This window comes from Ambystoma mexicanum, chromosome 11 (genome assembly GCF_040938575.1).
Source record: "Ambystoma mexicanum isolate Mex_15411 chromosome 11, UKY_AmexF1_1, whole genome shotgun sequence".
NCBI classification, from domain to species: domain Eukaryota; kingdom Metazoa; phylum Chordata; class Amphibia; order Caudata; family Ambystomatidae; genus Ambystoma; species Ambystoma mexicanum.
In genome coordinates this window covers 834,468,619-834,490,151 of record NC_090934.1, presented here as the reverse complement: position 1 = coordinate 834,490,151, position 21,533 = coordinate 834,468,619, and the positions used below count along the sequence as shown (strand labels likewise).

The 21,533-nt window shown below is 51.0% G+C and overlaps 1 protein-coding gene across 2 annotated transcripts in view; it reads right to left on the bottom strand.

Annotated features, from left to right (window-relative positions):
• The window catches only part of GTF2H1 (general transcription factor IIH subunit 1), a 1,239,907-nt gene that overhangs the window by 971,915 nt on the left and 246,459 nt on the right, over positions 1-21,533 (bottom strand). For both annotated transcript variants that reach the window (XM_069623786.1, XM_069623785.1), the window contains exons 4-5: positions 13,191-13,356; positions 12,416-12,509 (exon numbers count right to left, since the gene is read on the bottom strand). In XM_069623786.1, the coding sequence (XP_069479887.1) occupies positions 12,416-12,509; positions 13,191-13,356 (260 nt within the window). The remainder of the gene's footprint in view (positions 1-12,415; positions 12,510-13,190; positions 13,357-21,533) is intronic.

Below are 21,533 nucleotides of genomic sequence, written 5' to 3'. Positions count from 1 at the left end.
ACACCTCCTTGATATACAATCCCTTAGGGATGGGAGATATTTTGCATGGCTGGATAGGCGGGATGGTTCGGGAGAATTCTCAAAAATGTGCCAATTCCCTCTACCTTAGAGACCCCCCCCCAGCAACTTTGCTGGATTTTTGGGGCTAGATTTTTCTCACCTGGAGAGATTGTGACCCTTTTTCCCACTCTCTCATGTATTTTTGTGCAACTTTTACCTCTGTTTCTTTTGGTTATGGAGTCTAACCAACTCCAAAGGCATCTTTTACAATGGTGTCTCACAGCACCTTCAGTGCAGTGGCACAGGGAAGTCTTTTAGATTTCCCAAGGTTTAAACACCTTCTCTGGGATAAATTACTGTTTCCCAGAACAGTAGAGTGAAATTGACTCTACTTAGCCCTTTACATTTCTAGACCCAGCACAACCCACCTTCCTATAGAGGAGTTACCTAGTATCCCCTGTGTCTAGATACTCATGTAACAGTCAAATGTTACCCTTTCTTCTCAGAATGGCTGGTGGCAGTGGTTTTACAACAAACTACCATGATGCACCCCAACCGCAAACTGTTCGCAGCTCCGGTAACGTTAAATTGCGGGAGTCATGTTTTTCAAAATGGCACCCAGTCATCGTTGCTAAAATGGTTCCCGGTCTTTTTTCGCCATGTCTTTGTGGAAAGTTCCCTAGAGTTTTTCTCTGCATGCCAAACCAGGTTTCGTCTCTTTGTTCATTCGCCTTTGTCTGGCTTCAGGAGTGAAGACTGCCTCTGGCTCCAGAGTGTCTGGGGTAGGCAGGAAGTGAGGGAGGTGCCCGAAACCCCCTGTACTTAGTCTCCTACGAGACCCAAATGCACTCTGACGATTGGCTGGCTGACTGTCCGACAAGGACAGCCACCCTGCTGGGTGAGTGGCAGCTAGGCTGGAATGAATGGAAGAGAACTGAATAAAAGGCGAGTCTCTTGGGTTGGATGGCAGAGTCAACCACTGGACGAAGAAACCGAAGAAGAGAGAGATTGAGGAGGACGGCTGCTGCAACTCCTGGACCGTTGGTTTTCCCAGTGAAGCCCTGCTGGAGGTCCGAATTGCCAAGCTTGCATCGACAGAGAAGCTCTGCAAAGGACGACTTCTCCCTTTGAGTTGGTAGGACCAATCAACTCCCAAGTAAGCCACCTGGACACCCATCTCGGAGCTGGTTGAATTTCAGGAAACCGTAGAGCCAGGGAGAGGGGTACCAGATTGTGTGCGTTGCTTTTAAGCTGGCTTAAAGCTTTTTGAAGATCCTCCGTACTCCCACGAAGTAGGACTGACCAAGCCTGACCCCCCCCCCTTCAGTCGAGTGAGGGACCTCAGATGTGAGGAAAGTCCACCTTGACAGCCAGGAACTGCGCTTATTGCTATTTGCTGTACTGCAAGGAGCTGAAACGCAAAACAGCCACTGAAAGTAAAGTTTGCGGTTGCCAGCTTTGACGGTGCCAATACAGTGCAGAGTCCCAACGTCCTCCCTCTTGTCCCCACGACTGAGGCCCAGGAACAATGAGATCTGCAGAGCTGTACAGGAACAGAAGTCTTCAGCTGCAACTTTTTCTTCTTTATTAAGGTACTGTAAAACTAGCCTAAGAGAGCTTACCTCTTGCTGTGGAAGTGCTTGTAACTTCTGCAACTCACAAGTCTAATCAGCTTGTGGCTCTACATTTGGCTCTTTTTTTCTCTCAAAGGCTCCTAAGAAATTGTGCAAAGACTTCCTTTTCCATTTGCTTACCTGAAGTGCTGCATCCTATACAAAGACTTTGGCCTATTGACTTTGGCTTAGCCTATTGAATTGAATGACTCTTCTAGTACTATCTGAAAGTATTTTCCATGCTTATGAATATTTGTAAATTCTTGTGTTCTAATAACCTTTGCCTTTTAATTACTTTTTAAAGAGTGTTCTGAATGCCAACAGTAAGATATTAATGTCCCCAGCACCCTTGTTACTGAAGTCACCTGTGGGTGTAGGTTGTGTCTGTGGGCCATCCCAAAAGGTTCTTGTCGGATTCAGAAACTCAAAGTGTACAGTATAGATGTATATTTGTGTTACTATTCTATTGCTCCCTTCTGAAGAAGGCTATATATCGGACTGATACATTATTAATAGTTTATGCAAGAAACTGAGTGTAAGTTTATTGAAATACTGGTAACTGTGAATCTTTGTGTAACTCCACTACAGCTCACATGTCCCCTTTTGAGATAGGCCTGGCTGCTCATCATGCAACCAAAATTGTGTAGTACAAGCTTATACCAAGGGTTGGGTTGCCTATACCTGCAGCCATTAGTTGTTTGGAGTGTTCTCAGAGGGTACTGCATACGAACTTTGCCTAACAATGGTGCTCAGGATTGTGAATACATATGGGCCCAATATTGAAAAACCCGAATTCGATCGATGAATCCTCCAGATGTGCGATGATACCCCAGAGTTCCCTGTGCTGGTAAAAATTATGAATGCACATCTGGACCATTCTATCTCAACGCACAGAGAACTCACAAAGTCTGCTCAGGTGTTACTTGATGGCATGACAGGATGGGTAGACGCCTGGAGAGTTATGCATCCGATGAGAAGGGAGTACACCTTTCTTCAGTTGACCTCATGGCATCGCGCAGTATTACTGTATAATGTATGAACAATTGCTGGGCCTCGTGGGGCGTATACAATTCTCCCTCACACTTTCTCCGACCATCTCACAGACGCCGAGGTAGGTCGTTCTCTCGCGGCTATTGAAACAGGACAAATCCTCTGAGAACCAAGGCTTGCACTGCTGCTGTCGCTACTGAATGTGGCATGTTCTTGCCTCAAATCTCCTGCCATAAATGCTATATACATCTGGACCAGTTGTGATTTATCCTGGGGAATTCTACAGAGTTACACCTTAGATGGCTTTTTATATTATATCCCAGGTGTCTCGGTGGCGGCCATTGTGCTAGATGCAGAGACAGCCTTTCATTCAGTATCTTGGGTGTGCCTATGTGAGGTCCTACAGCAGTGTTGATTTGTCCCCTACATTGTATCATGCATTGAATTACAGCACACTCAGCCTACAGCTAAAATCAAAATAGGGCAGGGATTCAAAATCATTTCAGCTGGCTAGGGGAATCCTGCAGGGCTGCCCATGCTGCCCCGTATTATTTGCTTTGTTGGTTGAGCCACTAGCAGATATGCTGGAGGTATAAGCACAAGCACTGGAGGGTGGGGGTTAGGGGGGGGATCAGGTTAAAAAGGAGACCCAGGGATTGTCTCAATTTATGCGGATGACATGTTAATAAACGGGACTCCGCTATGAATCTACAACCAGTAATGTTGCGAAGTATGGGAACCACTGTGGGCTAATAATTAACTGGACTAATCCCAGATTGTTTTCACTTTTGCACAACACAAGTTGCCCTGACCCCTCCTTCAACCTGAAGTGGTCTCTGCGGGAGATCAAGTATCTGGGCATGGTACTCGCTAAAGACCGCAATAAACTGTACTCTAGGAACATGGGAGCCTACATGGATTCCCTCCGGCTTAAAATGGATAGCTGGAAGCGTTTGCCCATGTGCCTACTGAGTGAAGTAGCACTCATCAATATAGTAGTCTTACCACAGTTGTTAAATCATTTTCTCAGTGTCGCCTGTATCCCAAGCAGAACTTTCTTTCAACTGCTCAATACAATGGTCACACATTTCCTATGGGGCCCGGGTGGTGTAGGCATGAAACTCAAAGATATGTGCAGATCCTACAGTAGAGGTGGACTTCGAGTTCCAGACTTTGAGTTATCTAACCTTACAACGCAAGTGAGCTTTAGATCATATTAGGTGGATCACCAAGTTTATTATCCACAAGTGAATGTTGAAGAAAGGACCACTGGTGGTATGCGATTGGGGAAGCGATGCTGAGCAGCCGATACACAGATCATGGTCCTTATAATCCCTTGAACTCCACACTTAATGACTGGCAGAGAATTGTGAAGAGACTTAGCATAGAGTCCCCATATAGCAGTAAAACTGCTATGGGGCATACCTGATGTGGAACCAAACTTGGATGGTTAGTTGAAAAGGTTTATTGGGAATGCTGGATCTCGACTGAACTCCGCAGTCAAAGAAGAACACCACAACCCTTTTGTTTCTCATGACTTGCATAAACCTACGAGGAACAAAGAAGAGAATCCTACGCAGAGGCAAGCCTCTGACTGTTAGACATCCTGGATGGGCAATGCCATGCTAGACTGCGGAGACAGCGGTAGCGTAGAGCGCGAACGAGACAGATCAGGAAATCCTGGGGGAGAGTGGGTCTACAACGCATGGGAGACCTCTTCACAGTTGGAGTATTCTTAGCATTGTCGGCACTCCATGAGAGAATAAAACCTAGTCCCACGACAGTACTCAACTATTTGCTGCTTAAATCGGCTTTGAGTGCCAAATGGCCTAGCCTCTCTAGAGTGCCAGAGTCACAAATATTTGGAGTTCATGTCTTCCTCCTTAACCTGCCGACGCTTCATCTCCACATTCTATGATCTGGTTAAAGGTGAAATTAAAGAGTCACTCTCCAAGCTGAGGTACAAGTGGGCACAGGATCTGAGCATTACAATTGATGATGGGGCCTAGAGCAGGGTGCGTTTGCTCACAAAGAATGTCTCATTCAACTCCAAGTTGCACCTTATACGTTTAAGATACTACACAGACTTCACCACACACCTAGAATGCTACAGAAATTCCAGGCAATAGCTGTCCGAGATGTTTGTCCCTTGAAGCTGGCCACATGCATCTGCTCTGGTCATGTCTTGACTGCATAATGGGCGGTATGCAATAAGTTGTCATCCATGTTGGGAATAGAGGTTCCTGAGGATCCCAATTAGGGTTTGATGGGGTGTTACAGCAAAATGGAAGTGATTAAATGTACATTTTTGAATATTGCATTCAAGCGAGTGAAGAGAGATCTTGCAGAAATGGAAGCAAAAAGCGCAGCTCAAACTAGAGAAGTGGCTGCAGGACCCCATGTGGGTAAACAATAACAAGCATCTACATCTCGACATTGTTACGAGCCACCCTAGAGACATCTGGCTATATCTTCGGGCATTCCTTCTAAAGCAAGACAAAACTGTAGCAGATGTGTCGGGCACTTAATGCTTTATATGTGTATGGCCTGTTCAAGAGGGGTGTATTTGGACTAGGTCGGAAAGAGGATGCAATGCTTGGACGACTGTTTCACTGTGATATGTATACAGTTTGATGTAACTGTTGTCTATGCCAAGAGATTAGAAAAAAAGTTCTGAGGGTACCCAGACACATGCACTATCCGAATAAGACATGTCCATTTTCACAACCACCTACATAGGACGACACGAGATGGAACAAGTTACTTACCTGTAACTTTTTCTCCAACATGGGTCTGGCATGGATTCACATTCTCATGAATATTCCCCATCGTCAGTGTGGGAATCCTTGGTAAAGAAAAAAAATCAGTTTCAGTTTCGTTTCTGAACTGTCTTTCTGCTAATAACCAATCACTGGTCTCTGGGTCATACAGCCCCCAGCCAATGACTGACCTCTACCTAAGCCCCTCCTCTGGCAGCCATCTTCAGATTTGGTAACAGGTAAAGTGGCAGTAGGACTAAGGGAAGAGCCGCAGAGGGGTAGGCGGGAGGGTTCGCATGTGAATCCATGCCAGACCCATGCTGCAGAACAACAGTTACAGGTAAGTTACTTCTTCCTTCTCCAGCATGGGGTCTGGCATGGATTCACATGCTCATGAATAAAGAATACATAGCAGTACACACATGCACAACCACAGGAGGTGGCAAGGCTCAACATTATGCATTTCAACATCTCAACATTAAGCATCTCTTACCTCCTCACCGGGCTCACCTTCAAGCGAAAAGGTTGCGCAGCACTGCTTGGCCGACTCTGGACTCCTCCCTGGAATCCTGGTAAACGCAGTAGAACCTCGTGAAGGTTTGCGTCGACCTCCATGTAGCAGCCCTGCAGATGTCCAGCAGGGGCACACCAGACAGGAACACCGTAGTTGCAGCGATCACTCTGGTTGAATGGGCTCTCGGACAGCCAGGTAACGATCAGTTTGCCAACCGGTGACAATGGGTGATGCAGGCGCAGAGCCACCTGGAAATGGAAGCCTTAGAGAGGGCCTTCCCTTGGTTCACAGGGCCTAAGTTCACAAACAGCTGTGAGGTCTTCTGAAAACCCTTCGCTCGGTCCACGTAGAACTTCAGCGCTCTAGCCACATCCAGCGAGTGCAAAGTCCTCTCAGCCGGCAACGAAGGCAAAGGGAAGAAAACAGGTAACACCAAGGGCAGGTTGAGATGAAGTCAGACGGCACCTTGGGCATGAAGGGGTGCGTCCTCAGCAGAACTCTAGTTTCGTGGAATGTCAAGTACGGAGGCTTAGAGGAGAGGGCCTGGATCTCTCCCATTCATCGTGCAGAGGCGATGGCCACGAGAAACGCAGTCTTCCACAGTAGGAATTTCAGGAGGTGCCGAATGCAGAGGCTCGAATGGCGGACCTATGAGCCTAGTCAGGACCACATTGAGCTCTCACACCGGGGCCAGAGCCTTCACTGGCGGGAATAAGTGGAAAAGTCCTTTCATGACCACAGCGACGACCGCCACAGGGTTTTGGTGTAGCGGGAGATAGCCACCAGATGAGTTTTGATAGAAGTGTGTGCCAGCCCCGCCTTGACAAGCGACAGCAAGTACGGCAGCACTTGAGGGGCTGTAATCCGTAGAGGGTTTATCTTCTGTGCATGGCACCAGACAGTGAACCTCTTCCATTTATGTCCGTAGCACTTAAGAGTCGAAGATGCCCTGGCCTTAGCAAGTACCACCTTGCAGTCTGCCGGGATCTCGTGTCCTCCGAACTCTAACACTGCAGGAGCCAAGCCTGCAAGTTCAGCAACCCCGCGTCGTGGTGCAGAATCGCACCGCCTTCCCTGGCGAGAATCTGCGTCCGCCAGAAGCTTGACTGGAGGGAACGCTGACATGTCCAGAAGGTTCAGGAACCATTTCTGCCTCGGCCACGCCGGTGCGACGAGGATCATCCTGCACCAGGACCGTCTTGACTGATGAGTTGCAACGGCAACTGGGGGGGGGGGACGCATAGAGGAACAGGCCATCCCAGGGGAAGGAGAAGTCATCCCCCATGCTCCCCCAGCTGGGGAAACCTGCTGGCGAACCTCCGGCACTTGGCGTTGGTCGCCGTCGCAAACAGATCGATATGGGGATTGCCCCATCGGCGAAATAGTAGGTCCACCTGATCCTGCCGAAGTTCCCACTCGTGGCAAGAGCGCAGCGCCCTGCTGAGTGAGTCAGCGACAGTGTTCTTCACTCCTGCTAGATGAAAGGGTACCAGGAACATCCTTTGGGCGATGACCCAGTACCATAGGTCCTGCGCTTCCTTGGAGAGCCGGGGATCTGGTGCCCCCCCTGCTTCCGAATGCAGAACATTGTGGTGTTGTTGTCGGTGAAGACCTGCACCACCCTGCCTTTGAGGGACGGAAGAAATGACTTGAGGGCCCAAAACACAGCTCGGAGCTCCAGAACGTTGATGTGCAACGATCTCTCCTCTGGGAGCCACAGGCCTCTTGTCTGGAGATTTCCGGTATGAGCGCCCCACGCCTCCAGGGAGGCACCTGTCGTCACCGTCTCCTAAAGCGCTGCGGTTTGTAAGTCTGTGCCCGCCGCAAGATGCGCGCGGACACCCCACCACAGAATCGCTCGATGAAATGTCTCGTTGAGGGTGATCTTGTCATCAAAGCTTCCCACCACTTGCATCCAACGGGCATCGAGGAACTCCTGCAGTGGCTGCATCCGCAGCCTGCACAGTCACATGAGGTAAATGCATGACAACATCATGCCGAGCAGTGACTTGATGGACCTCACCCTGGCCACTTACATGGTGAACAGCCGTTGTACCCTGCCCAGGATGGCTTTTATCTTGTCCTCCGACGGTGAAGCAAGGCGCGCCACCGTGGGGAGTCTGGCTCCCAGGAACAGAGCGTCCTGTGATGGGTCCAAGCAGGACTTTGCATAGTTTATCGAGAACCCCAGTTCCATGAGCAGGCGGACGGTCCTTGCTGTGTGCTCGACGGCAAGTTCCCTTGACTTTGCTCGGATGAGCCAATCGTCCAGGTAGGGGTAGACGTGGATCCCCTGCAGACGCAGCCGCACCACCACCGGTGCCAGGCTGTTGAAGACACTTGGTGCCGACTTCAAATAGAAGGGAAGGGCCTTCAATTGGTAGTGCCGCCCTTGGACCAAGAAGCGCAGAAACTTTCGATGTCCCTTATGCATGGTATGTGGAAGTAAGCATCCTCAAGTTCCAGCGACGACAGGAAGTCTCCTTCCTCCAGCTGTCCCAGCACGTGCTGAAGGGTAACCATCCGGAACTTCTGGGACTTTATATTTGTTGAGGTGGCGGAGATCTCTAATGGGCGGCCAACCATCTTCTTTTGGACGAGGAAGTACTGTGAGTATACTCCGGAGCCCCGGAGCCTCTTCAGGACGAGCTCTATCCCACCCTTTTTCAGCATTGCTCATACCTTCAGGAGTAGTTGTGGAATGTGGTTCTCTTTCCTGGCCACAGGTGGAAGGCAGGCACCGGGAGCACGCCGTGAATATGGGCTTCTCGCCAGGTGGAAAATGGGGACACCTCCTTTGGAACTGCAGGGTGTGTCCGTGGGGCAGGGCATCCAGCACTCAACAGTCGGTGGAGATGGACTTCATCACACCGACTAAGTTCGCCAGCCGGCCTCCCACCGGGGTGCTCGGGTGGGGGCCCGATGTCACGACCGGTTCAGTCCTGCTTTGCCGAGGCCATGCCACCTTGGGTGCCTTGGCGGCGACAACGGTTTCCTCTGGCCTTGCTGCAGCCTCTGTAAGCTTCTTGGGACGAAGAACGGGCTGCTTGACGGTACGAAGAAGAGCTGCCACCGAATCCTTTGGAGGCAACCTGCGACTTGCCTGCGGCAGACCGAAAGGATGGCCGTCGTTGCTGGAGTGTGCCTAAGGCACAGGCCGTCTCGGTGTCTGCCTTGATGGCCTGGAGTGACTCGTCCACCGCCTTGCCGAACAAGTTGTCTCCATCGAAGGGCATTTCCAGTACCCTCGCCTGGACGTCCTGACGGAAGTTGGTGGCCTTGAGCCAACCATGCCGGCGAAGGCAAACGCTGTTGCCCATCTGGCGGAACCCGGTGTCAGCGATGTCCGCGGCCACCGTGATGGCATGGTCCAAAGCCACCTTGCCTTCTTGTAGTATCTCAAGGGCCTCCGCCCTCTTGTCATCTGGGAGGAAGTCCAGGAAAGGGGCGATTTTAAACCACAGCTCCCTATCGTAGCGGACCATGATAACGAGAGTGTTGGCCACCTTAATGTTCGTCACCGCCGACGAGATGACCAGTCATCCCATGGCGTCCAGCTTCTTCCCCTCGCCATACGGTGGGGAAGTGCAAGTTGATGCCGCCAACCCTGCAGATTTCTTCCTGGCCGCCGCGGAGACCACAGAGTGCGGGCACATCTGCACTCTGAGGTACATCGGTGGAGAGTCTGGAAACCGGTATTTCTTCTCGTACCGGTCTCTCTTCAGCGGTAGTCGAGGATGGATTCTTCAGGAGAGACAGCCCTTCATCCCAGATGTCATCCAACAGTGGGACTGAGAGTACAGTCTTCCTCTTGGCCTCTTGTCGCTGATAAAGGAAACCTTTTTGTTGGGTTTGAGCTGGAACAGCTCCTAAGCCCTGGAGATCATGGTGTGGAAGGATCCGATCTCATCTTGGGGAGAAGCCCTGGGTACCGGCGACGTGAGATCCGTTCCGTCGTCATCGCCATATCCAGCTCAGTCTCCTCCCTTGACAGAGGGGATGGAGGGGCGGTGTGGTACGGTGGAGGAGGATGGACTGTCGGCGTGAGCAGCCTTGTCCGTATCTCCGTGCACAGGATGTGCAGATTTTGTAGGATGTCCTCCGATCTGTCCATCGGTGGTAGAGGCGGTTGCGACGGGAGTGTCGGGAGCAGCATGTGATCCGGTTCATCCCCGCCCTGCCGTTAGTCTGATCCCTGATCGCTCGTCTCGCCGCCTCATCGGGGTCCTTCCAGTAGGACTTGGCATCTGCAAACTTCTTGTCCAGCACCGCCTTCCGGCCTGAAAGCTCCTCCTCAGAAGAGATCTCCAAGTCTAACTGGACCACTGCGCCCCCCCCCCCCCCTTCTCAGCCAGGGGCGACCGTCTCGGGGAGATGCGCAGCATCTTCACGGGAGTCTCGCCAATGGGCACGAATGAAGATTCCCTCCGGGCGGTCAGGGAACTCGTTTTGGTGGATGCCTCCTGGGAACCTATATCCACGGCCTTCACCAGGGATGCCACCACTCCTTCAATAGACTGTTTGGCCTGTTGAACCTGGGCCTTCACGACCGTAGGCGCGTCTGAGGCCTTCACCGTGGGGGGCAGGGGGGTGGGTGAGCACCTCGCTCCCCCTTGGCTTTCTCCATCAGAGACGATCTGCTTTCTCCCGAAGCTTACCTGGTTGCTCTGACTTCCTTTTCCTCGCTGAACCGGAGCGTTGGCTCGTGGTTGACCGCGTCGATGAAGCTGGGACCAGCCTGGCTGCCAAGAAGCCCATATTCACGGCGTGCTCCCGGTGCCTGCGGACTCGCTGTGCTTTGCCTTTTGTTGGGGCCCCGTCGCCGGAGCGCCCTCAAAGGTCTTAAAAACCCCTCAGATTTTCTCTTGGGAGAAGAACGTTGCCGGGGCTCACCTGCCGCTGGGTTCTTTGTCTCCAGCCACTCAGCGAGCCGCTTGTGATGGTCCTGCATGGTGCAGGAGGACATGTCCTTGCAGAACGCACAGGCCTCGTCCACGTGCGATTTGTCCGTGTGTAGGCAGTAAAAGGCACCGGGAGTGCCCATCCTCCTTGAAGAAGTTCTTGTTACTCTCACCTGGTCTCCGCGGGGACGTTGGGGCACGGTTGCAGCCCTCCCTGGAACTGGCTCCCCTTGGTCAGGCTTCTTCCCCTGCTCTTGTGTTGTGGACTGCGCTGGTTGTTCGCACTGCCCCTGCGAGAATATGAGAGGCCGTGAGAATGCTGTGATATGACTGATATGACTGGTCCCCCTCGTACCCTTCTTCCCAGAATGTGGCGAGCATTTCACCTGTTTAACTACGATGGCGATACCATTTTAAAAAAGAAAGACCCATAATGAGTGCACAGGTCGTGGCATCAGTGCCCTCTGTAGAAATGCAAGACAGGGGGTTGAACACAGCCCCAATCCATTTTCATAGTGTATTAAGTTACAGTTCTGGATTCCTTCCTATTTCCATAGTGAGTCAAGGGGGAGATGGCGCCACATCAAAAAGTACGCTGTGGGTATGGGCAAACCGCCGTCAATAAGTGTTTTCACAGATGTAAAGAGGAGGAGGGTTGGGGGAATATGGGGTATGGCAGGGTGGTCGTGGCAGCAGAAGGCTACATGGGGAAATGCTGACAGGAGCATGGAGTGCTCAGCTTGCTCCAAACATGGGTGGAGATCAGCAGTAGTAGGGTGCAGATTTTCTCCAGGCCCGGTTCTATTGAGGTTTCTTTAAATAGGGATTTCCAAGCTAAGTTTTCTTTGCTGCCGAGTGAGGCTTCCGAGACCATACAAAATAGCAAGCTTATCATAGAAGTATTTTGGTGGTTTAAACAAAGGACGTTTTAGGCAATGCAACCCAGGTTAGCCATCATCTATCAAGAATCAAACAGGTGCCAATGGAGTATGGTGGAAACTGGGAAGATGCGATAGAAGCAGCTTTCTCTTCAGCATCTGCATGATGAGCCGAGTTGACTAGGAGAGAATTTCAATTGTCCAGACCGTGCCTTCTTTTACTGAGTATATGTCTGATTACACTATGAGGTACTTGATTTTTATTTTTTATTATAATTATTTTTTTTAAGTGTTTTGGGATGGATGTACCACCCCATATTATATTTAGCATTGTGGGAGAAAATGCTCTACCCAAAATGTTAAAGCACAAATATGGCATCAATATGGTGCTAATTCAGGGAATGCGTTTTTTTTTTATTAAGCAGCACTTTAAAAAATTTAAAAAAGATCAATAAAAAAATAAAAAATGTTTTAAAAAAAGGACATATTGCACTATGGTTAGTCATACTGCAATAAAGCCTACCACAACTTATAATGCATTCATTCGAGAAATGAAAAGAAAATTGGACCTTTACTTGAACGGGAGGAAGGAATCTGTTCAGGGGAAAGGTAAATCCTGAAAATAACGAAAATAATGAAATGTCCCAACTTTGTAGATGATATTAAGATCTTAAGTTCACATGAAAATCGTACAGCAAGCACGATCCACAATGCCCCATTATGCTGTGCATGCAGGCTAGAAACGCCATATATTGCATACCTGCTGGATATGTCCTGAAGATAGATTCAATTATATCCGATGTCAAGTTATACCTAAGGCCATTACATCCATCAGTTTGAGGTCGCACATCAGCCTGAAATGATAAACAATTGAGAGCAAACAAACATGCTTACAGTGTTTAAAGAATGCATTGCAGACACTCAATGAAAGCAAATGGAAAGCATTTAGGATAGGATTTAGAAAACACCAGCATAGCCAGTGCAGAAACCTCAGGGTGGATGAGGTCAAGTCTTGAGATATTCTACGAATATGCAGTGCAAGTTAGCCATTAAACCCAACCACAAGAAACTAATGTTAGAAAAAGTTTGCATTAGCAAGCATGCAAAACTCCACGGTGCATCAGGGGTTGTTCTGCGATAAATGCCCATGCAGCGATTGTGGGGCTATTGCGAGTTTGCATTATGGACAGCTTTCTATACAAAACAGTTTTAAATTATATCAGTTGATGGAGCCATTGCAATGACTGCAGTGAGACTACCACGAAACCAACAGCTGAACATGCATTGCTCTCTTGCAAAGTTATGGGGAATTCAGTAACAGTTTAACTGTAATAATGTTGAAAGGATAAAAGTGCTTTCTCTCAAAAAATACTCCTACCCTTGGGAACAGGAGATCAAAGCACGTGAATTTAGAAAATATTCGATGCTACATGGATTTGTAAAAGTAAAGGATGTTTTGCTTAAATTATGCTCAGGCAGGATTTTGCATTTTTGCTCAATACAGAAAAACAAAGCATACAAAAGAGCAAACCTACCAGAAATGCAGCAGATATGCCAACATCCTGCTTATTGCAAGAGGCTGCCGAGTTATCCACAGAGTTCAAGGTTAAACGATTAGCCCAGAATTCCTCTGCACTTATCACCTGACTCACAACAAGGTCCTTATATAACTGGAACAAGACTGGATCTTCCTTAAGCATCCTAGAAATATAAAGCATACCAAGGTTTTAAGAGCATTTAAAACCTAAAAAATGCAGAGAGATAGTGTAAAAAAACCTTCCTTCTAAATTTACGAGATGAGATTAAACTGTTTTAACCACCCTTCATGCACTTATACTGGGTGAGGTTAGAAAAAGAAATCCGTACTCGCATGCAAACTAAAAGGAGAAAACACACATACTTCAACTACAGTCTAAGAAAATCCAGGTGAATTACAGTACATGCATACAGATAATCTGAAATGGCAGCTTTTTTGTGAAAAAACAATGCAGCATACCACTTTACAAACACCATAGGCAGCCTTGATGACAAATTACTGAGGGTGAGTCGATGATGTCTAAACAGCTTGCAAACAATTTAAAGGAAAACGAGAAGATATGTTCATGATATAAATGTTCCATGTTTCCAAAATACAACATTAAAACAAATGTTATTTGCTCAGTGGGCTGCATGATGCATCATCACTTTGTTCATGTCAAGCCCCTTGATCTGGTGCTTCCAGAGGTCATAAAACAAAGGTTGCGTGAAACAGGGCAAGGAACAAGTTACTTACCTGTAACTGTTGTTCTCCAGCATGGGTCTAGCATTCACATGGTCAATTCCGTCGTCAGGCTGGGAATCCTCGGTAAAGAAAAAATCAGTATCAGTTTCGTTTCTGATCTGTCTTTCTTAGTAGTAACCAATCACTGATCTCTGGGTCATACTGTCCCGAGCCAATGACTGCCCTCTCCCTAAGCCCCACCTCTGGCAGCCATCCTCAGATTTGGTAGCACGCCAAGTGGCAGTATGACCAAGTGAAGAGCCGCAGAGCGGTAGTTGGGAGGGTTCGCATGTGAATCCATGCCAGACCCATGCTGCAGAACAACAGTTACAGGTAAGTAACTTGTTCCTTCTCCAGCATGGGGTCTGGCATGGATTCACATGCTCATGAATAAAAGAATACATAGCAGTATACACATGCACAACCACGGGAGGTGGCAACAGGCTCAACATTAAGCAATACAACAACTCAACATTAAGCATCTCTTACCTCATCACCAGGCTCACCTTAAGCGAACAGGTCGCGCAGCACTGCTTGGCCGACCCTGGACTCCTCCCTGGAGTCACGATCCACAGTAGAATCTTGTGAAGGTGTGCGTCGACCTCCACGAAGCAGCCCTGCAGATGTCCAGCAGGGGCACACCAGACAGGAACGCCGTGGTAGCAGCGATCGCTCTGGTCGAATGGGCTCTCGGACGGCCGAGCAGCGGTCGGTTTGCCAACTGGTGACAATGCATAATGCAGCCGGAGAGCCATCTGGAAATGGAAGTCTTCAAGAGAGCCTTCCCTTGATTCACAGACCCAAAGTTCACAAACAGTTGTGCCGTCGTCCGAAAACTCTTTGTGCGGTCCACGTAGAACTTCAGCGCTCTAGCTACATCCAGCAAGTGCAAAGTCCTCTCGGCCGGCATCGAAGGCGACGGAAAGAAAACTGGTAACACCAAGGGCTCGTTAAGGTGGAAGTCGGACGGCACCTTGGGCATGAAGGAGGGGTGCATCCTTAGCACCACCCTCGTGTCATGAAAAGTCAAGTATGGAGGCTTGCAAGATAGGGCCTGAATCTCTCCCACTCGTCGTGCAGAGGTGATGGCCACGAGGAACGCTGTCTTCCATGACAGGAACTTCAAAGACGCCGAATGCATAGGCTTGAATTGGGGCCCCCCCCATGAGCCTGGTCAGCACCACATTAAGTTCCCATGCCGGGGCAGGGGCCTTCACCGGCGGGAATGATCGGAATAGTCCCTTCATAAATTGCTTTACCAGGCGATGACAACAAGAACGCCCGTCCCGTAGTCCTGGTATATCGGGAGATGGCAGCCAGATGTATTTTTATGGAGGCATGAGCCAGTCCAGCTTTGGCCAGCGACAGTAAGTAGGGCAGCACTTGAGGGGCCGTATTCCGCAGAGGGTTAATCTTCTGTGCACGGTCCCAGACAAAGAACCTCTTCCATTTATGACCGTAACACTTGAGAGTTGATGACGCCCTGGCCTTTACAAGAACCTCTCTGCAATCAGCCGGGATATCGTACCCTCCAAACTCTAGTGCTGCAGGAGCCAGGCCTGCAAGTTCAGCGACTGTGGGTCGTGGTGTAGTATGGCGCCTCCTTCCCTGGAGAGAAGATCCGCGTCCGACGGCAGCCTGACTGGTGGGGACGTTGACAAGTACAGAAGGTCCGTGAACCAGATCTGCCTCGGCCACGCCGGTGCGACGAGGGTCATCCTGCACCTGGACTTCTTGAGCTGGTTGATGAGGCGGAGCAGCAACGGCAATGGAGGGAACGCGAATAGAAACAGGCCGTCCCAAGGGAACGAGAAAGCATCGCCCATGCTCCTCGGCTGGGGGAACCTGCTGGCGAACCTCTGGCACTTGGGAGTTTGTCGCCTTCGCGAACAAGTCGATCTGGGGTTTGCCCCATCGTTGGCAGTGTCGATCCACTTAATCCTGGCGCAGTTCCCACTCGTGGCACGAGCGTAGCTCCCTGCTGAGTGAGTCGGCAATGGTGTTTTTTTATTCCTGCCATGTGGAAGGGAACCAGAAACATCCCCTGGGCGACGGCCCAGTGCCACAGATCCTGGGCCTCCTTGGATAGGGCTGGGGATCTGGTGCCCCCCCCCCCGCTTCCGTGTGTAGAACATCGTGGTGGTGGTGTTGTCGGTGAAGATCCTCACCACTTTGTCCTTGAGGAACGGGAGGAACGACTTGAGCGCCCAGAACACTGCACGGAGCTCCAAGATGTTGATGTGAAGAGACCTCTCCTCCGGGAGCCAAAGGCCTCTTGCGTGGAGATCTCCGGTGTGGGCCCCCCAACCCTCCAGAGAGGCGTCCGTAGTCACTGTCTCCTGAAACGCCGGGATTTGAAAGTCCGTGCCTGTCGTGAGGTGAGCCCGGGTGCCCCACCATAGGATAGCCCGACGGAACTCCTCGTCCAGGGGGATCCTGTCCTCGAAGCAGCCCCCGCCTGAAACCAGCGGGCATCGAGGAACTCCTGCAGCGGACGCATCCGAAGGTTGCAAAGGGGTACAAGGTAGATGCATGAGGACATCATCCCGAGAAGGGACTTGATGGACCTCACCCTGGCCACGTCGGTGGCCAACAGTCGCTGTACCTTACCCAGGATGGTATTGGTCCTCTCCTCTGAAGGGGAGGCCAATTGCTCCACTATACCGAGCTTCGCCCCAAAAACAGTGCTACTTGCGACGGAACCAGGGGGGATTCGGGGTAGTTGATGGAGAACCCCAGCTCCGTGAGCAACCGGACGGTCCTCGCCGTATGATCGACGGCGAGTTCCCTCTACCTTGCCCGGATTAGCCAGTCATCCAGGTAGGGGTAGACGTGGATCCCCTGCAGGCGCAGCCGCGCTGCCACTGGTGCCAGGCACTTGGTGAAAACCCTGGGTGCCGACTTTAATCTGAACGGTAGGGCTCTGAATTGGTAGTGGCGCCCTTGAACCACGAAACCTGAGGAACTTCCTGTGCCTTCTTAGAATGCGGATGTGGAATTAAGGTCCAGCGACGATAGGAAGTTGCCTTCCTCCAGCTGTCCCAGCACGTGCTGGAGGGTGACCATCCTGAATTTCTGTGCCTTGATGTACTTGTTTAAGCGGCGCAGGTCCAGGATGGTGCGCCAACCGCCTGTCTTCCTGACGAGGAAGTACCTTGAGTACACTCCGGAGCCCCGGAACCTTCTGGGGGCGAGCTCGATGGCACCTTTCTTGAGCATCGCCTTTACCTCCAACAGCAGTTGAGGAACGTGATTTTCCTTCCTGGCCACGGGAGGAATGCGAGGGCACTTTAGGAATTCCAGTGAGTGCCCGTTGGCCAGGGTGTCCGTGGAGATGGACTGCCACACGCCGACTAACTTAGTCAGCCGGCTTCCCACCGGGGTGCTTCGGTGGGGGCGCGACAACACGGCCGGGTCAGTGTTGCTTGGAGGCGGCCTTGCCGCCTTGGCCTCCTTGGTGACGACGGCGGGAACCCCCTTGTTTGCCGCCACCTCTGTAGGCCTCCTGGGAAGAGGAGCGGGCCGCCTGGCGGTAGGTGGAGGAGCCACCGCTGGATCCTTTGGAGGCACCCTGTCTGCCTCCAGAGCTCTGAAAGGGCTGTCGCTGCTGAAGCACCCCAAGGGCCCGGGCCGTCTCTGATTCGGTCTTGATGGCCTGTAGAGACTCATCCACTGCCTTAACAAAGAGGTTGTTGCCGTCGCACGGCATGTCCAACACTCTGGTCTGGACGTCCTGGCGAAAGTCTGTCGCCTTGAGCCATCCTCGGAGGCAAACTCCGTTGCCCAGTTGGCGAAATCCGGTATCGGCAATGTCTGTTGCCACCGTAATGGCGTGAACCGACGCCACCTCGCCCTCCTGCAGAATCTCTAGGGCCTCCGTCCTTTTGTCATCAGGCAGGAAATCTAGCAGGGGTGCTATCTTGAACCAGAGCTCCCTGTCGTAGTGGGCCACGATCGCTAAGGCATTGGCCACCTTAATCATAGTCGCCACCGACGAGATGACTCGTCGTCCCATAGAGTCCAACTTCTTACCCTCGCTGTCCAGCGGGGAGGTGGAAGTTGAAGCCGCCGCGCCCGCTGCCTTCATAGCCGCTGCTGAGACGACCGAGTCCGGCGTGGGCTAGGCCCTGAGGCACAAGGGGGCGGCATCGGGGACTCGGTACTTCTTCTCGTACCTGTCCCTCTTGACAGGTTTCTTGAGGACACCAAGCCCCTCGTCCCAGATGTCGTCGAGTAAAGGCACCGCGAGGACCGTCTTCCACTTAGCCTCTCGTCGCTGGTACAGAAACCCCTCCTTTTTCTGTTCTTCAGGGCAGAGCTGGAAGAGCTCGGATGCCCTGGTTATCATGGCGTGGAAAGAGCCAACCTTGTCAGCTAAGGACGCCCGCGGGGGAGGTGACGACGGGATGTCCGCTGTGTCATTGCCGCCGTCGTCCGTCCCCGTATCCGTCGCCGTATCCTCTCCCGGTGTGGGGGGGCCGCCGGTCTTGAAGGCACGAAGGGCGGAGCAGGGTGGACTCTCCTCCGCTTGTTCGGAGGGCTTCCCGACGGGCCTGGTTCTGGCTCCTCCGTCGGGGTGCGTGGTAATCTCATCCTTATCTCGGTACATAAGGATTGGATTGCCAACAAAATGGCCGCCAAGCTATCCTGGGGCTCGGGCAATAGCTGCAATGGACGGGATGGCTGCTCCAGTGGGCCATGTTCGTCGTCCTCGTCGCCATCATCGATCACGTCAGTAGGGACCGTCCCCTGGGATCGAACCTTCTCGAACCTCTTGTTGAGGTTTATGGACCTCTCGTTGAGGCCTATGGACCTCTCGTTGAGGCCACTCTCGGTCTCCACCAGTTCCTCCTCAGAGGCGGATTCCGAGTCTGTAATGGCCACCACCCCCCCACCCCCACTTTTTTAGCCGGGGGCTTCACGGGGGTCTTAGCGATGGGCTGGAAAGAGGATTCCCTCCGCGGCGGCAGGGATATCTGGGCCCAGAGGCTGTTTCCATTGGCGTAGTCTCAGCCGGCTCTGCCGGGGTCGCAGAGACCACTTCGGTAGCGGCCTTAGCCGGGTGGATCAAGGCCCTCACCACCTTAGGTGCGTCCTGGGCCTTCGCCTTGGGGGGAGGATCAATGCCTCGCTCCCCCTTCGAGATCGACTGGGTCCGCTCCAGCGGCTTACCCGGGTTCTCGGACTTCCTCTTCCCCGACCCAGAGCGCTGGCTCGTGGTCGAACGTGCCGGGGAAGTAGCGCCATGCTTGGCAATCGAAGAGCCCGACATTTCAGCGCTCCTGGAGCCCGCGGACTCGCGGTGCTTCGCCTTCTGTTGGGCCCCCGTCGCCGGGGCGCCCTCAAAGGACTTAGAAGCCCGCTTAGACTTCTTCGCCTTCTCACTTGCTGTGCCCTTCTCCAGCCAGGTGGCGAGGTGGGAACGACGATCTTGTTTGGTCCGTTCCGAAAAGTTCTTGCAGAACGCACAGTCCTTCTCCACGTGCGTCCTGTCCCCATGGAGGCAGTAGAGACATCGCAAATGCTCGTCCTCCTTGAAAACGTTATATAATCCGCATCCAGGGAGTTCCAGAACAGCTTGGATCCGGGCGCGAGCTCCCTTTGTCCTGGGCCATGTCTTGATGTAGGCCGCAGATCTTCCGGAATCCTCCAAGAAGTGTAAACTCGACAAAAACCTCAACCTTGAGGGGCGTAGAAGAATTCCGAAACGGGTCCCCGTTATCGGAAGTAGAAACGGTGGAGCTTGAGGCTCGATTAAACTGAAAAAATGAGAAATTCTCCTGAAAAAACATGAAAACGCAGTAAAAAACTCGAGAGCTAAACACAAGGACTCCCAACACTTGAGCGTGCGGTAAAAATCTGAGGATGGCTGCCAGAGATGGGGCTTAAGGAGAGGGCAGTCATTGACTGGGGGCAGTATGACCCAGAGATCAGTGATTGGTTACTACTCAAAGACAGATCAGAAACGAAACTGATACTGATTTTTTTCTTTACCGAGGATTCCCAGCCGGACGACGGGGAATATTCATGAGCATGTGAATCCAAGCCAGACCCCATGCTGGCGAACTAGATTTTCGGAGCCAAAAAACCTACATTTTGCAATAATAAACATTAAAAAATTAACTTGGATGGCGGAGCACTGAAAAACATGAAAGATCAAAGCTTTAAATAGACTAGAATGACCAGTAGATCAACGTTTTTGTAATTCCCCCTAGATTTGTCATATCTAAATGTATTCACTGGCGATGTAGGGCTATGGGTTAATCAGTTTCAGGGAGACTTGGACATTTTTTGCAGAGTACATGGTTGTACCAAAGAAGAACAAGTTAATTACCAACTGGTAACGTTCTTTCAACTGGATGTTCCTCCAATGTATGTCCACAGCTGTGTACTTTGGAAACATTTTTTGGCAGAGGGCATCCTGCATCGATGGCGTCGGGTGGTGTCCCTCGAAGGCCTCCATCAAGGGAGACGTCACCAGATGTCAAATAGGAAGCACAGTGCCCATAACCTCAGTTTATGCTTTTTCCTCCATAACGTGTGAAATGCTCGTATACCATGCCTGCTTGACTACACATAGCCTTGAGAGAACGTAAGCTGCAATAGCATAGGACATTTTCCAGAGGGGCAGGCTGGGAGGGCGATGTGGAATACGTTGGAGGAACATCCAGTCGAAAGAACGTTACCAGTTGGTAAGTAACTTGTTCTTCGAATGGATTGTGTCCTCCAACGTATTCCACATCTTTGACAGACTACCAAAGCAGTACCAGAAAATGGAGGAGGGAAAAGAATTTAGAATACCCAATCAGATGGCAGAATAAAGAACCGCCTTACCAAAGGCCATATCTTGGAACGTATCCAGGGAATAATGTTTGACAAAGGTGTGGATAGAAGCCCAGGTCGCTGCATCACAAATATTCCTAATAGGAACTCCCTAATGCAGGGCTGTGGAAGTAGCCACGCCCCTGATGGAATGAGCTCGCAATCCTTCAGGAGGGTCCTTGCCCGCCAATCTGTAACATTCCGTAATGGTGAGGATAATCCACCTGGACAAGGTCTGTTTGATAACAGCCTGGCCCAATCTGTGTCCAGCATACCCCACAAAGAGTTGATCGTCCACTCTGACCCTCGACATCCTAGAAATATAAAAGCTCAGAGCTCTCATAGGTTCCAACCGATGGAGTTGCTCCTCTTCCTTAACAGGAAGAGGAGGAGGATAGAAAGAATGAAGTACCACTTTCTGGCTTAAATGAAACTAGGACACAACCTTAGGTAGAAAGGAAAGACATCCCTCAGTACAACCCCATCTCCTTGTGGAGCACAGTAAAGGGCGGCTCAGATCAAAGTGCTTGCAATTCACTCTGAGCGGATGAAACCGCAACCAAGAAAACTGTCTTGAAAGACAACAGTCTCAAGGGACAAGAGTGCAAAGGTTCAAATGGAGCACCCATCAGGAATTTCAAGACTAAATTCAGAAGCCAAACCGACACCTGAAACGGGGACGGAGGGAACACATTAGTGAGCCCTTTTAGAAATAGGCACATCAAAGGAATCTTAAAACAAGAACAATCTTCAGACAAGCGCTTGAAGATGCGCCGCCAGATTAACTTTTTTTTTT